The sequence below is a fragment of the Solanum dulcamara genome, chromosome 4 (assembly GCF_947179165.1).
Source record: "Solanum dulcamara chromosome 4, daSolDulc1.2, whole genome shotgun sequence".
Taxonomy (NCBI): Eukaryota; Viridiplantae; Streptophyta; class Magnoliopsida; order Solanales; family Solanaceae; genus Solanum; species Solanum dulcamara.
Genome location: NC_077240.1, coordinates 24,770,581 through 24,786,174, shown reverse-complemented (window position 1 = coordinate 24,786,174; position 15,594 = coordinate 24,770,581). Strand labels below are relative to the sequence as shown.

The 15,594-nt window shown below is 35.6% G+C and overlaps 2 protein-coding genes across 4 annotated transcripts; one reads left to right on the top strand and one right to left on the bottom strand.

Moving 5' to 3' along the window:
- The first annotated feature begins 1,481 nt into the window (after nucleotides 1-1,481).
- Nucleotides 1,482-7,998, top strand: LOC129884888 (meiosis-specific protein ASY3). Of its 3 annotated transcripts, none has more exons than XM_055959162.1 (11): nucleotides 1,483-1,765; nucleotides 2,278-2,354; nucleotides 2,646-4,151; nucleotides 4,245-4,383; nucleotides 5,412-5,543; nucleotides 5,672-5,732; nucleotides 5,872-6,021; nucleotides 6,094-6,152; nucleotides 6,665-6,799; nucleotides 7,123-7,214; nucleotides 7,731-7,998. In XM_055959162.1, the coding sequence occupies exons 2-11, from the start codon at nucleotides 2,322-2,324 to the stop codon at nucleotides 7,800-7,802; spliced, it is 2,379 nt and encodes a 792-aa protein (XP_055815137.1). In that variant the 5' UTR covers nucleotides 1,483-1,765; nucleotides 2,278-2,321; the 3' UTR covers nucleotides 7,803-7,998. The 3 variants fall into 3 exon arrangements, with proteins under 3 accessions (XP_055815139.1, XP_055815137.1, XP_055815138.1); XM_055959163.1 differs by lacking the exon at nucleotides 1,483-1,765 and adding an exon at nucleotides 2,086-2,169; XM_055959164.1 differs by lacking the exons at nucleotides 7,123-7,214; nucleotides 7,731-7,998 and adding an exon at nucleotides 6,964-7,107 and having other exon boundaries at nucleotides 1,482-1,765.
- Nucleotides 7,999-9,132: 1,134 nt separating this feature from the next.
- On the bottom strand, nucleotides 9,133-15,532 carry LOC129887066 (uncharacterized). Its single transcript, XM_055962019.1, has 8 exons — nucleotides 15,208-15,532; nucleotides 15,070-15,126; nucleotides 12,562-12,732; nucleotides 11,940-12,119; nucleotides 11,057-11,187; nucleotides 10,600-10,768; nucleotides 10,346-10,475; nucleotides 9,133-9,657 (listed from the first exon to the last, which is right to left on the bottom strand). The coding sequence occupies exons 1-8, from the start codon at nucleotides 15,439-15,441 to the stop codon at nucleotides 9,386-9,388; spliced, it is 1,344 nt and encodes a 447-aa protein (XP_055817994.1). The 5' UTR covers nucleotides 15,442-15,532; the 3' UTR covers nucleotides 9,133-9,385.
- Nucleotides 15,533-15,594: the final 62 nt, after the last annotated feature.

The following is a 15,594-nucleotide window of genomic DNA, read 5'->3' as shown; positions in this document are numbered from 1 at the left end:
AAAATATATAAAATGTATAATTTTTTTTAAAAAATTATGTTATTAAATATGTCACGTGGAAAATTAAAATTTAAGAATTATAAAAAAAAAATTAAAAATAGACAAATTAAAACAGAGAGAGTAATTTTTTTTTTTAGTCGATGGTATATTATTAGAAATTGCTTCTTTATTTTTACGTAGCATTTGTTTATGAAATAACCAAAACTCTAATAACCAAAAACTTGCATAATCCATAAACTAATCGAAAATGGTTCGATATCTACTATATATACATAAAAGATTATTTTAATCATGTATAAATAGTATAATTTTCTGCCAAAGGGTGTTCAACTGCCCCCGAACACAAGGTGGCTCCGTCCCAGGTCGCTAACATAACTTGTTCGGGTGGTTGTTAGTTGTATTATGTTGTGTTGTTGGTTTAAATATATCGTTTGTGTTTGTTGATACTTAAATTTTATTGTATTGTATCAAAAAATTCATGGTTATGAAATGATAAAAAGTGATTGATTTTGTGTGATTGTATCGTTATCTTATTTTTTTCTTATCGTTTTATTTTTACTTATTATCTTATCAATATAGATATTTTATTATTTTTACTACCATTTTATAACAATTCTTTACGTATTGTACTTTTAAAAAAATAGATTTATCATTCAAATTGCTAATGTATAATTGTGTAATGACAGAAAATGATACAATATATTCAGCTATTATATTTATCAAAATAATACAATACAATACCATACATACATTATGAAAGAGTCAAAAAATGACACAGTTTATCCAAATTTTATATTAATCAAAATAATACATACGTTAAGGAGTAGGGGTGGGCGTTGGTTCTTTTGTTCGATTTTATCAAACGTAGGTTCGGTTCTTCAATTTTCGGTTTTGAAAAAAATATGTACTGAATACTGATCAAATTATTTTTGTTTGATTCGATTTTTCAACTTCGGTTCAATGTTTTTAAAATGAATTTTTGGTGCGAATGAAAAATAAAATGAGGACAAAATCAAAGTATAAGACACATAAAGATTTAAAATCATACTTGTCTTTGTCAAGAACACCGTGCCTCCAACTACTGCTCGAGGAAAATAATGACGAAGACGGATTCTTTCACATGACGTACATAGGCATAAATACATTCAAATTCCTCTTGGAAATTAATATTTGAAGTTAACTATTGAATTGTAAATTTGTTGCTACTCAAATTTATTCATGAATGATTTAATTGCTAGTTGACTTTTATTTTTTGGTTAGGAAATGCCCATATATATATTAATAGTATTTTTATTTTTTAAAATAATAATAATAAAAGTTTGATTCTTCGAAATTTCGAGACGCTTACATCAAATACAATGTAATACCGAACCGAAGAATCCAACTTTTAAGAAAAACACTGACCCCAAATCAAAAAACCGAAGAATCGAATTAGTTTGATTTGATTCGTTTTTTTGGTTTTTCAGTATTTATATCCACCCTATTGCGAAGTATAAAAAATCCATCCAAACAAGGAGTATGACGTCAGTTTCAGGCTGTTAGTGCGCAGTGTAAAAGAATGAAAGTGAGAGACACGCTCCATAGTTTCGTCTTTTCCCGCCTCTTTCTCAGTCTGATCACGCAAAATCACCCGTACGCACGCTACCCATTTCCTAAAATTTCAAAAAGGACCCTAAATCCTTTGCTAATTCTGGACTTTTTCTTCTCAAAACCCAGAAACGATCGAAAGGAGGCGCATGGTGAATCTCCTCTCTGCTCATTACTGGTAAGTACTAGTTCACAATATTTCCATGACGATAATGCATGAAAATTAATCCACGCTTAAATTTCTATAAATGTTAGCTACCAGAGATATTTGATCATTCACTGGTACATTTATAGTTTTTTTCATCTCTGGTTCATCATCTTCTCTACTCTAATGGAGCTTTAATTTAGCCTTTCGTTTATCAAAGGGGAAGTACGTAGTATCGAAAATTGTTCTCAAGCGATTTGGAATTCCGGATGGATTTTGAATCTGGAAGTTTTATTACGTGATTATGCTGTAGATACCGATAAATAACAATTAAAAGTTCTTCTGGAAGTTCTCAGTTATTCTCTGCTCTACATGTGTGTGTGTGTATGTTTGTGAAAGAGAGAGGCTACGGTCTACGAAGCTTAATTCCATTCTATGTGAGTATCGCGTGTGTTTGTGAAGACAATTAGCAATACATGTAAAAACATGACGGTGGAATTTGTTGCTTAAACTTGATTAATCATTCTTTCTGCTTTCATTTTCAGAACTAGGCAACCAGATCACTTTTGGGTCAGTTGAATTTGCTGCTATGGACGTCAACAGGAAGTCAAAATTACGAGATGTAAGTGGTCAGCTTGCAATTTGAATCTGGTTAATTATTTACTTAAAGCAATTTGCAGATTTCATTTGAATGCTATAATGGCAATTCGCTAGAAGCATATTGTTCTGTCCCTGTTGTCTGTTGACTTTTCTGATGAGTTCAAATTTCTGAGTTTGTCAGTGTTCTGTGGAGTTCAATTTTCAAAATTTCTTACGACCAAAATGGTCGATCCTTCTCACTGAGTGGATCTGATGTCATGTTGGTATGGTTAGAAAGCTAGATGTTGAAACGCTTTTAATTTGTTCTTGTCAGGACCTTGCCGGTGACTCTTGGAGTTTTGGCAGCAATTACCACCAATTCAGTCAATCTAGAAAGATGTCCATTGGAATTGTAATAGATTCAGTTTCAAAATGCAGAATACAAAAAGTAAAGCAAGCTGAAGATCAGGCTCACTTGGCAGCAGTTAAAACTTCTAGCAAAGAGATATCTGTTGACGCAGGGACAACAATAGCTCAGAAAACTTCAAGCAAGGGGAATTTTACAAATGACAGAAACAAGAAGGAAATAGCGAGCACTTCAGCTATCAGAAATCAAAGAGAGCCCACAGAGAAGCAGACATCTCCTTGGATATCCACTAAAACCTTCCACCATGAACCAACTTTAGAGGCTGATACTCAAGTAGAGAAACCTTCAATTGCACAGGGTGTAGTTGAGATGTGCAACATATCAAACAGAGTGGAGGTAGGACCAGCAGAGTGTTCTTTAAGGTCTTTCTTAATCCAGACAAGGACTTTGCAGTTTGACAAATCCAAGAAGGTAAAGGAGGATGCTTCTATAGAGAGAAGGGGGAAATTTGCATCCAAGGTTGTGCTGGAAGACATGCCTGAGAAAGAAGTCAAAGGAAAAAATACCAAAGCAGAAAATGCAGGCAATGCATCTTTAAGATTGAAGCTTCAGGAGATCTTAGGAACTGTTTCTTCCCCAAACAAGCAGTGTCCAAATTCTGTAGTTCTCGAGCATGGTGCAAAAGCCTCGGAGCCAGAGCAAAAAAACAGTGGAAATCATGTTGGTGAACCTAGACAAAATTCAGATACTATAGAAAGTGATACTCAAAGTCATGAGTACGCTATTAGGAGACCAACTACTCGTTCTTTGGCTCGAAAAAGAGCTCCTGCTAAGTTGAAATCACAAAATAGAAAGGGACCACAGGCATGTAAAGAGGACCACTTAGAGAAAAATGTCTTCCTTCCTAAAGATCTGTTGTCTAGGACATTACGTGATGCTAGCACTGATAGTCCTTTGATGGTATATGGAAGGAGAGGCAAAAGGAAGAGTCAGCACATGGAAGCATCTAAGGTTTGCGAGAAGAACAATGAAATGAAAGATGAAGACACAAGCAATAATTGTAAAAGAGTATCAGTTCCTGAGAAATTTGTATATCCTGGTGATGGTACTTCTTTATTTCAGGAGAAAAATGACGAGATGGTCCAGCCAGATGCTGGTAACCTAGAATCCCCTGTTGTGGAAATGACTGAGCAGCTGAGAAATCTGCAAGAACATATAGATCAGAAAGGAAACTCAGCCGAAAAATCCAAGAAGAAAGCATTGGACTCGGAGTCTGACGAACAAAGCCCAATTTTTGCTTTGAAAACACCTGGAAGAAAATCTTTTCCAGGATTTGCACCAAGAAACAATCTGGGGCAACTGCATGGTGATGATCATAAAAATGCAACATCAAAAACTGAGGGCATTTGTAAGGTCAAGAGCTTTGATGGATTTAGACGAGAATATAAGTCCAATACACCCGATGAATCATCAGTATCCTTCTTATTTTGACTCAATAGTAGTAATCTAGTGGCTGATTGTCATAGATGTAGTAATGAATTGTTGATTTCCTTATTAAATGTAAAGGATGACGCAGGAAATTCGGAAAGTACTCCTTTTCTGGAATCAAGACATATCATTGAAGAAGATACACAGATTAAGTTTTCGAAACCTTCATCCATGGAAAGTGATCCCGAGGACTCTGAAGACAGTTCAAATATTCAAGGTGAAAATGATGCTTTATGATTCATGTTCAAATATTTATTCATCGTGATCCTTTCAGTTCCCTTAGTTTCTTCAAATGTAATCATACGTCACCAGATTATACATACTGGATGTAAATTACATTTGCTGCTGATCTACTACTTGACATCTAATTTTCCTACTTTAATGGTGTTGTCTTCTTAGCTTGAAATAGTTTGTGTATATAGAAATGTGTCACATTTGATGGCTAAGGTGCATGGAGGCAGGAGTTTCAAGTAAACATTTTGGCTGGCTTTGGAGGATGAATGTGATTATTTTTTGTTTATTACTAATGGGACAAAATTCCCTTCTAAACTTTGTAGTTCGTGTAACTTCTGCTGTTTACAAGAGAGAGTTGCCTTGCATACTTTATACCATTCACCCTGGCTGACACTTATAATGATTTTAGTTGTACTTCCCTTTTCTTTCACTTCTTATGTGTTTCGTTCATTTATATCTTATCGTGAGTGAGGTGCAGTTTGAAAGGTAAGATAATATCAGCGTTTCACTTGAGTAGTAATATACTAAGCCCCTTTATCATTTCTGTTGGTCTGCTCTAGTTTAGAATGATTATCCATTGGTGAAATTGAAGAGATGCATATAGATTTCTTTTATGCATCAACTGCTTAAAGAGAAAGGAAAAATGCACAGTGAAATGGAGTTTGTAGCCTTGAGGGAACTACTAAGATCCAGCGAGTGTACTTTTGCCACAGGATAATCTGTAGATTCTTCACCAGAGAATACAGAATTTAGTGCTTGGAGCCTGTTACCTGAAAAATGATATAGCTTAGTATTGATCTTCATTTGAAATGAATATTATTTGATTGATCTTCTGGCTGACTGAAGGAGCATTGTGTGGGACTTCTAGCTGACCTTTCATTAGTAACTAGGTTGTTCTGCTGACCATCTTAATAAAATGAATTTTCTTAGAAGTACTTGATCTATTGATCGAGCCTCCCTATTGACTGAAGCAAACTCAGTTATTCTCATTACTTTATGATGTATATGCAGCTGGAATTCAGCAACCTCCGTCTCCTGAAATTTGTAATACTGGGGAACAACCTCCTCGACCAAACAAAAAGCTCTTCAACAAAGGTTGTGCTAATCTTTCTGGAGTTGGTCTTGCTGCAGCCTCTTCTAAAGGTTCATGTCCATCAGTTCAAATTCTCTGCTTATCTGATGGATCTTAGTGTTATTCCTTAAAATTACTTTTTCCTTTCCAGTTTCTCAAGACTCTTTTTTTCTTTCTCTGCTCCATTTGAATTTAACAGGAATTGATTGTAGGAAGTTTGAAAGGCATTTAGAACAGAAAGCAGAGGATGCGCTAACTAGGTACTTCTTGCATTTCTGAGTAAACAAATTAAAAGCTTTCTTCAGCAGAGTTCTCTTTCCCGAGTAAATGAACTAAAAATCCTTCAGCACTGAGTTTCTATATTTCAAAATTTCATTGAGCTTCGATATCACTTTGCAGTGCCATCACCTTATTTGCTTTCTCACTAGAGAAAGTTAGAAGCAAACTGAAGTCTGTGACTAACCAAAGATCTGCTGAGATCCTGAAGTCAGTTGCTGAGAAAATACATATGCAGTTGCAGAATGCTGAATTTCAGATTCAAGCAGACATGTAAGTAGCATAAAACAGCAGTAACAATTTCAAAGATTCTGTCTCTTTAAGTATGACTTTGCTCTGTTCCAGGGGGAGAATAACCAGTCTGAATAAATCAAAGAGAAAGCATGTAGAAGAAGTGCTTCAAGGTAACTTGTTAACAAAATATTGAGAATTTGCTTGATATCTGCTACTTGTGTTATTCTTCTTGAACGTGGTAGCATTTTGTTCAAAATTTTGAGTTCCTGAAGCAGCTTAGTTTTGGTACTTCCTATTTGTTTATGTCATGGAAAGGTTTTCCCATCCTTGAGATTTTCTAATATGTTTTGCCAGAGCCCGTAGGACTGGGTATTATTCTGCATGTGTGAGTTGTGGTACCTTGTTAACTATCACTTTGAGTGGATCCGTTAGTTTTGCGTGCCATAAACCCCAGCATGATAAAGTCTCATTTTTCTCATCTAGTACGGGTTTTAGTTATACAAAGTTTCCGTTCCTTGACACTATGAGCTTGTGGAATTCATTCCATCTTCCACAAATGCAAATGCACATGGAAATTTGACTCTTCAATGTTTCTTTCCGAGTTTTCTCTAATTTCCTCTTTTCGAGGGCTATATGGTTCTTTTTCTTATTTGAAAATTAAATACTCTGAATTACGTTGCAGAGAAACAACAACATCTGAACGCCATATACGAAAGATTTAAAGAAGAGGTCACTCGGCATCTCCAGGATTGCAAGAGCACACTTGAATCTCTTGAAGCACATGAAGTCGAAGTGAAAGCAACTGTGGAAAAGAGAAGTATGGCAAGATCTTCTATGAACCTTGCTAAAGCATAATTATTATTTGGAGCCAGTAATTGTCTATATATTGAATAATCTTTTCCTCTATTTCACTTTAAAGCATCTAGACTACAGGAAGGGCAGTAGTTGATGACATAGCATGCTAATTCTTTGCTATTTCAGCAATATGTTAAATTTCCCATGATGTATTGCTGCATATGCTTTTGCTGCACGTATATTTTGTGAAGCTAAACATTGATGAGGAGCTACAATTACATATTGGACCTGTGCCTGGTAATCACGAGGACAAGCTAAATTCTGATGTTTGATTTCATACTGTAGAAGCATCAAATAAAAAGCTACTTTTGGAAGTGGAAGAATCAATTGAGACTCAGCTTGACAATGCTGAAAGAAGGGTTTCTTCAGTCCACCATGTAAGTATTCCTCACTCACAATTTGGAGAATAGCTTTGCATTCAGCTTTGCCCCCCCCCTCCCCCCCCCAACCCCCAAGCCTATCCGACTGGAATGTGATGTGAACGGTGCTCATCAGATTATCTTCATTATACATCTTATACACTTGGATAGTGGCTTCAATTATCTATCATGTACACAATTTCAATTAGCTATTCCTGTGCTGAATAAAGCAATGGGGGCTTTAAGAGTCAAATTATTGTATATTAAATCTGCTACACCATGTCTATTGCATGTTTGCTATGGAGCAGTTAATGTCAACATTATTATCACTGAATTTTACTCATTATACCAATTAAAGTCAACTATCTTTTATCACATTAAAGTAACTGGACTTTAACAACTATATAATAGTAACATCACAATTAGTTTTGCCACATTAAAGCACGTAGCTGGATAAATTCATTGACTTTCAATTCCGGAGGATATAGAATGAGTGTCACTTGTGCTCTAACTACAAGTTTTTTGTTGATGTAGGCTGCTAGGGAGAAGATGCGTCAGCTGAAATTTGTGGTTGCTGAATGTCTAAAAGAGGGTGTTCTTGGTTGATGATCTCCTCGACGTCTCATGAGTTTTCCAAAGAACGTTCTAGGCATGTGTCCCTAAAGCGTGTTATTACATTATTTTCCAGGAGTGAATTGCTTTTCTTTTTAGGGCTTATGGAGTCTATTTTAACTTTAGTTCACTAGCTAGCACTATAGGAGATGCTCTTATCAACATTTATACAGAAACACAATTCCTCGAATCCTTTTGTGTAGCCTGTGTGACAACATTAGAAATTGAACTGATTATGTCGATTTCAAGCGTCAGATAATAGACTCAGTTTTAGCTTAGACTCGGACAAATGGTCATTATCATAGATTTATAATGACCTTTGTTCATGATCAATTATTTTGAATAGAGTTAAATTACGTATGAGGGAGTAGCTTTATAGCTTATGTGCTTAGAATATAAATATTGATATTTCAAACATTTGAAAATGAGATTATTAGAACTGTCAAAATTGAATCAAAAGGTTGCTTGAAATAATTTCTTTCAAAAATAGAACGACTCAAATGCAAAACTTTGTAGGAGCTTGTAGTAGAATTTGTATAGATTAGTCATGTGTTTCGTACTCCGATTCACTTATGTATACTTAAGATTATTCAGAACCATTAATAAGACATTCAAATGTTTGTGACCAATTGTATACAAGGTTAAATTGGGAAAAGTTAATAATCCGAGTAGTACTAAGTTGAACATTCTGTGAGGACAATCGGTTAATGAAGATTTACTAAGTTGAACATTACTTATGTTAAAGTTGTTTTTACTCAACTTTGACAATGTTATAGTAAGATGGAACAAAAGATAGAGTAATTCCAGAAGGAAGATGAGGAAAGAACAGTGGTGCAATATGCGGGGTTCGTAGAAGGGTCCGACCACAAAGGTCTATTGTTGTCTTACCCTGGATTTTTGTCAGTGTTTATTTCCAGAGCTCGAGCCTGAACCCTCTTGATCACACAACAACTTTACCAGTCAAGGAAGATGAGTGTAAAAATAATTCGTGCAAGAAAATATCCATGCACCTCATAAAAAAAATTTCACTGTTGCAACAGAAATCTTAGCTAGTACATAACTAGCAGTCTAGCACAGAACGTGAGGAATTTTTACTACCAAGGAAAGTGCTTCATTTTGGGAGAACTAGACTCATCTAGCTGCGCATAAATGACATCCCTTCTATTTCATTTTGTGTTTTTATTTGGCAGGACAAGATGTTTAAAAATATTTAAAAAAACACTTTTCAATCTTGGTCTTAAAAATGTAAAAGACACCTTTTAATCTTATAATCTTAAACTGCGTGTATAACATACCAAAAAATGCACTTTGAATAATCTTCTCGTCTAAAAAAGCATAGTGTAGAACGTTTGGATATTAGATTGAAAAGGAAAACTAGACACAAAAACTAAAGAGTATAACTTTTTGATAATATACAACATCATTGACCTGTCAACTCCCAATGTCTTATCGACAGTGTTTCACACATCAATTATACCCAGATCTCTGAAGAGCAAAGGAGCACACTATCAGTTATTGCATGGACTACCAGCCATCACAGTACAAAACATGGAGAAAACAAGATCAAATGCAATTGGCTATGATAGAACAGCTTCACGATTGACATCTTTTGATACAGCACCCATAGACTCTACAGCATGTTCTGCCTCCAGATCCTTCCTTGCATGGTGTGTGAGATGAAGCTTCGAAAGAGAGTCACTCAGTGCATCGGCAGTTTCCTGTGCTCCTGCTACTACAGCATCTATCCCAGTGGATTTTTGAGTTGGTACCTCAGCGAAATTCAGCTCTAGCTCCTTCAGCTCCTCTTCAATATCTTCATCCTCAATTTCTGCACCTGCTCCATTTGATCCTGAGGAGGAGCCAGAAAACTAGTAGCTTTAGTACAGATACAAACCCAGCTAAACTTAACAAGCAATAATCAGATTGGGAGATATGTCCATGTTCAGTTTATCAGTTGATCAGGCAATATCTTCACGCTCAAAGGACATATTAAGTGATGACTTGATACCAAGTTGAGATCATATATTAACCTGAAGGTTCATCAATGTCCGTCAGTTAAAAAACTGGGACAGATGTTTCCAAAAACAGGCTCGATCCATTCTTGGTTATAGGTTTCTAGTGAATAGTATATAAGAATATCCACTACTACGATTACAAATTGAGTTAAACTATATATGTTCTCTCTTGAATTTTAATACTCCCTCCGTTTCAATTTGTTTGTCCGATTTTGACTTGGCACAAAGTTTACGAAAGTAAAGAAAACTTTTGAATCTTGTGGTCTTAAACCAAATATATGTAGAATGTACCAAAATGTTATTTAATTTTATGGTCTTAAACATGCCATGTGTAAAGTTCAAATTAAAGAGTTGCCAAAAGGGAAAAATACATTCTTTTGAAAGAGACTAAAAAGGAAAGCAAGACAAACAAATTGAAATGGAGGGAGTATCTGGTAAGAATGAAAAGGAAAGCAAGACAAACAAATTGAAATGGAGGGAGTATCTGGTAAGAATGTGACGGCTTTCGGAGTGTAATACTACCTAGAATTTCATCAATCTGCTTCTGCGAATCAATACACTCGTTCAGCTCCTGTAGACACAGCTCAACTTCGTCATAATTGATCCCATTTTCCTTAATAGCCTGTGTGCCAATTCGAATGGCTTCAGCAACCTGCCATTAATCAGGGTTAAGTTTAGAGTTGCTAAATCAGTTTAAAGGGTTAATAAAGTCATCTGTAACTTGTCAATTTTGAATTAGACCAAGCACAGTTTCACATAATATAATATCATTCAACCTCCTTTGAGGCTTCTGCATCACCAATAACTGCAAGGACTTCCTCTACTCGGTTTAAAAGCGCTGCACATTTTTCTCTGCTCAAAGAAGCCATCTTCATCTCTCTTGAATACTTTAGAGCCACCTGTTTGTTCCCAAGTTTTAAAGAAGCTAAAGCAGATGCTCTAGACCTGTGCATAGAACAAGTATCCTAGTTATTTTGGTTAACTTTGAGGAACAGTACTGTCTAAATGAGCCCCAAATAAAGCCATTATAATTAGTCAGAACTTAACAACAACACTACGTCAAAAAATTGGGCATTTCCTGTCCAATTCTGGCCGCAGGAAAAACAATTATTTTCATATTTTCCTTTTTTGGATGAAGCAATTATTTTTGGAGATTTACACAACAGAAGCATTTATTGGTGGTACTCTCCTCAATTGTATTAGCATTTAATAATGGAGGATGATAGTCCTTACCTTTTCCAGCGTAGATCTATCACATTAAGCTGATGCTCAAGTTTCTCTACTGTCCAAATCAAATGCAGCACATCAAAATCTAGACTTGTTGTACCAGAAAGTGCTCTTGCTGAAAGAGAGACTTTCACTCCCTGTATGGAAAAACTACATCCATCCATATTACTAGCAGTGTTCAAGGATAGGTGAACCAAGCTTCCAATGATTTAACAAACAAAATATGGCAGTACTAAGAAGTAGTCAAGACTTTTGGCTGACCAGAGTTTTAGATCCCAATCATAAAGGAGAAACAATAGCAACCAATTATTATGGAATGGGAATCAATAAAGATTGCCGGATGTCCATATACAATTTTCTTGATTGCTACAGGTATACAAGTCCTGTAAAATAGTTTAGTGATCTATTATTTCAATGCAACATACAAACTCGTCCATTGCACTGTACTTGTTAAGTTTTGGACTAGAAAGTGTTAATACTTTAATACATTAGGTATGCTTTTTGTCAAAAACTCAAAACTACAGGAATGAAGTTAAATTTGAACCCAAACAATAGAGATGCTTTTTGTCAAAAACTCAAAAGAATGCTGTTTGTTCTCATCACAAAAATAATAATTAAAAAAAAGAAATTCACTAGCTATATATGAAAGTAAAAGCAGAGGGAAAGTTAATACTGAGGGGTGGCATACAACTACGAAAATGGAGAGAAAAGCACGTATCTTTTATTTCCCTTCCAATTGTACCAAACAACTAGCCATAAGTGATAACAAGTCCTTCAACGGCAAGTGGTGAGTTTCTCTTTCATTCACCCTTTCAGCTCCCTTTGTGGAACCAAACACAGTATTGATACATGAAATGTAAATGGAAAACAGTATTCCAACTAACATTACCTCCATTAAGTCCTTGTTTGTTACAAGGTACTTTGCTTTCCCGTGTTCACACAAGTGATTCAAGACTGCATGAGCTTCTTTCAATCCGCCAGAAATCTCCTGGAACTTCCTCCATGTAATTACACACGAAGCTGTCCAGTGGTTTTCAGATAACGCTTGGACCACTTGAAGAGCCTTTTCCTAGTTTAGTTTTTTTGGGTGGTGGGTTGAAAGATTAGAAAATCCAATAACCATTTAAGAGAACTAAAGTGAAATGATTACTAGGGCTATCTCAAAAGGGAAGTACAGGAAATAGAGCCAAGAAACAAATTAAGGAAAACCATGGGAAAGGAGGGGAAAAAGAAAAGACAAACAGAAACCAATGAAAACACAAAAAGAAAGCAAGAACAAAGAAGGCATTTAACATCATGAATATAGGAGATAGTCATAGACTGTCTGAGATAGGCAATGCTTGAGATAAGACCATTCATATTTCCACTATCCTATTTACTTTCTAATTAACAGTTCTACTTTCACTCGGGCTTGTAGATATGATCAGTTTTATATTGATGAATCCCCTCCAAATCTGGTACATAAAGATGAATAATATCAATGATTATTTTAGGAAACACAAAACAATTACCTTCAGTAACACAGGAATTATGTAATAGTCTTCAGCAAGCTTTTCTTGAGTAGAAGGTCTCAGCACACCTCCCAAATTTACTACTCTCCGCAAAATTTGAGAAACCCAACCACTAGCTGGATCAGCTACTCCCACATTCCGCAATAGTTCACCAGCAGCATTCATTTCAAGCTATGTAAAGAATAGTATCGTCATGCTTCTGGCTGATGCATTGTGTGGACATACAAATGCATGGGGCAGGAAAAAATTTAATTCCAGCGTAAATCTTTAAACTTCACATTTAAAATTGGTAACACTGATTCAACTTATTAGATTTTAAGATAATTTGCTTACAATCTCTTTTGATGATTAATGACACTGTTCAATTAATATAACTTTGATATATTTACTGCAAAAGAGATTGTATCAGAAAGAACAAAAGGCATGGTAAAACCCACCTACAACAGAGTATACTAAAATAAGACGAAAAAACCTACATCGACTAATGAAAGATCCCTTTTATCCTTACAGCAAACAAACCTTTTATTATGTTCATCTAATTTATCGTGAACTTCATTCCTCCATCCAACTTCATGCAACAGTCCGAGACAAGCCTCATTTCCTGGTTTCCTTTGTAGAGTGAAAACTTCTTTTCTGTTCTTTCTTGCTCTTCCTATGTTAACCTTCTTATCAGCTCTTTCGAATTTGCATTTTAGTGAGCTTGCTTAATTGATTCCAATCTCAATCAGGCATTAATACAATTATTCCATGTTCATATCAGTAGTTCTAAGTGGTCAAACATAGATAATGTGAAACAAGAATAGAAGAAGAGACTTCGGGAAGAGGTTGCTTGATTATTCCCTTAAGCCATTAGGGTTTAAATAACCTTGACAAGAAATATAAATGAGGAAAGAAATGAAGGAAATAATTGCATTCCTGCAAAATCTCCTAATTACCTAATTACAGGGATACATGAATCTTTCCATATTTACATGGTATAGGTTTTTTCCATTAACAAGTAAAATCAGTGATGCAAGTAACATTTCAGTTTCAGTGTCACTGTCCCATTTAGTCTTGATACAGATCCACTTAATTTATAGCTACAATTTGCTTCCTGTTACTCATCTTCATCAGTATCAGTAAATGAAGAATAATCTCCCTCGGTCCTTTTTTTTGGAAAACTATCTCCCTAGGTTCTTATACACCATTCTGCAAAATGAATAATCTTTTGCTGCTAACTTCCTTCCACATGTGTGCATCTTCTTTAAGTCAATCAATAATCCTTCATGTCTTTCATTTCAAAGAAGTATGTTTCCTACAATATAAGATGTTTTAATAAGTACTTTGCTGAGACTCTCCTTTTTTCTTTTCTTAAAATTAAAGAAAGAAACAGGCCCCGAATCAATCAAAGCTGACAGTGATAAAATTATTAGAACCTTCTTCAGGGATATTATAGGATCTCATTCACTTCCATGCTTAGATTTGATGAATAACCACCATTAGAGGAATCAAAACTTCCAATTGGGAATCAATATCCTTTCAATAAGGCAGCTGAGCTTTCCATAGTTGACCAGACACTCTGCTCCTAATGTTACCATCTGCTTTTCCTTTTGATAGAGGTCTCAAAGAAAGCTTGACATCACTCATGCTCTATAGCAAAGCCTTCCTCTTCTAGCACAAGCTCTGAAGCTAACTTTATCTATTATCACCAAATTCTTCCCATCCTCCTCTGTGACCATTCCCAAGTTGCACGCACCTAACAGTTTCACCAGATTTCTGTATTCTCCCACCAATAGATGTACTAGATAACTCTTTCCACCCATGTGTAGCAACTGGAAAAAAGTCGCTTTTTTTTGGCCAGTTGGCCTCTAGGTTAGAACCCTAGTTTACTTGAGCCGAGGGTCTATCAGAAAAACCTCTCTACCCTCACAAGGTAGGGGTAAGGATTCTTACATACCACCCTCTACGAACCCCACTTGTGGGATTACACTGGGTATGTTGTGGGTATGTTGTTGTTGTTGGAACCCTAGTCTTCCATAGTTATCATTCTCCCTATTGTTTCAGTAATGCAGAAAATGACCTTGTTGTTAATTCTACTTGTCATAATTTTATTGAAGATCTTTTGCATTGTCAGGTTGGGTTTCTTCAATCTTTTATCTCCAATTATGATCACTCACACAATCTAGCTCCTCTCCAGAGACTCCAGATTCTTCACTTGTGTGCCTTGCTTGAGGAAATCTTTCATGACATTGGAGAGAATACTTTGGATTCCATGCAAAAACACTACTTTTTATCTTTAAACCTTTACTTTCCAAATACTAACACATTATTAATAACATACATTAAAGACTCAAACTTGAGGATATTAATTAACTTCAAGTTCAACTGCTAGAATTCCCACCTCCCACTGCGACCTAGTACTCCTTCCCTCCATCCCCAACCAAAAATCGCAAGCTAACTTAAACAAGCATATCTTTATGCATTACATTTCCAAAAGCACAATTTGAAAATTTACAACGTGGCACATACCAGTACTTGATCGAGGCACAAAGGAACGAGGCCTCCTCTATCGAACCAAATGGTCACCTTCCATTCACAACACAAAAAGGGTCAATTCTTGTCATCAGAAATGATAGAAAAAAGAGTGGAGAAGTAAAAAGAAGAAACCTGAGAAGGGCGAATAATGAAGATGTGAAGGTGTCGAGCCACATTGAGAATCAAATCCCTCCAGAAAACATAAAGGGGTTCCCAATCAGTTCTCTGACCGCTGAATGCCTTAAACCTCGCATTGCACTTCACTTCATCGTCCCAATCGGGGACTTGTTTCCTCAAATATTCCATAATTGACTTCTCCTCTCCTATAACATCCTCCTCCATTTCTTGGATTTTGCCCGTCATCATTAAACCCTAATTGAGAGACCTCCTCTACTCTGATCAAAATTCACTGTTCAATTGTTTGTGGAAGATGTTCTTCAAAATATTTTTCCGTGAAAATAAATGACTTTTTAAATTAGGATAATTATTGTTATACCCAAAAAAATAATTATTTACTTT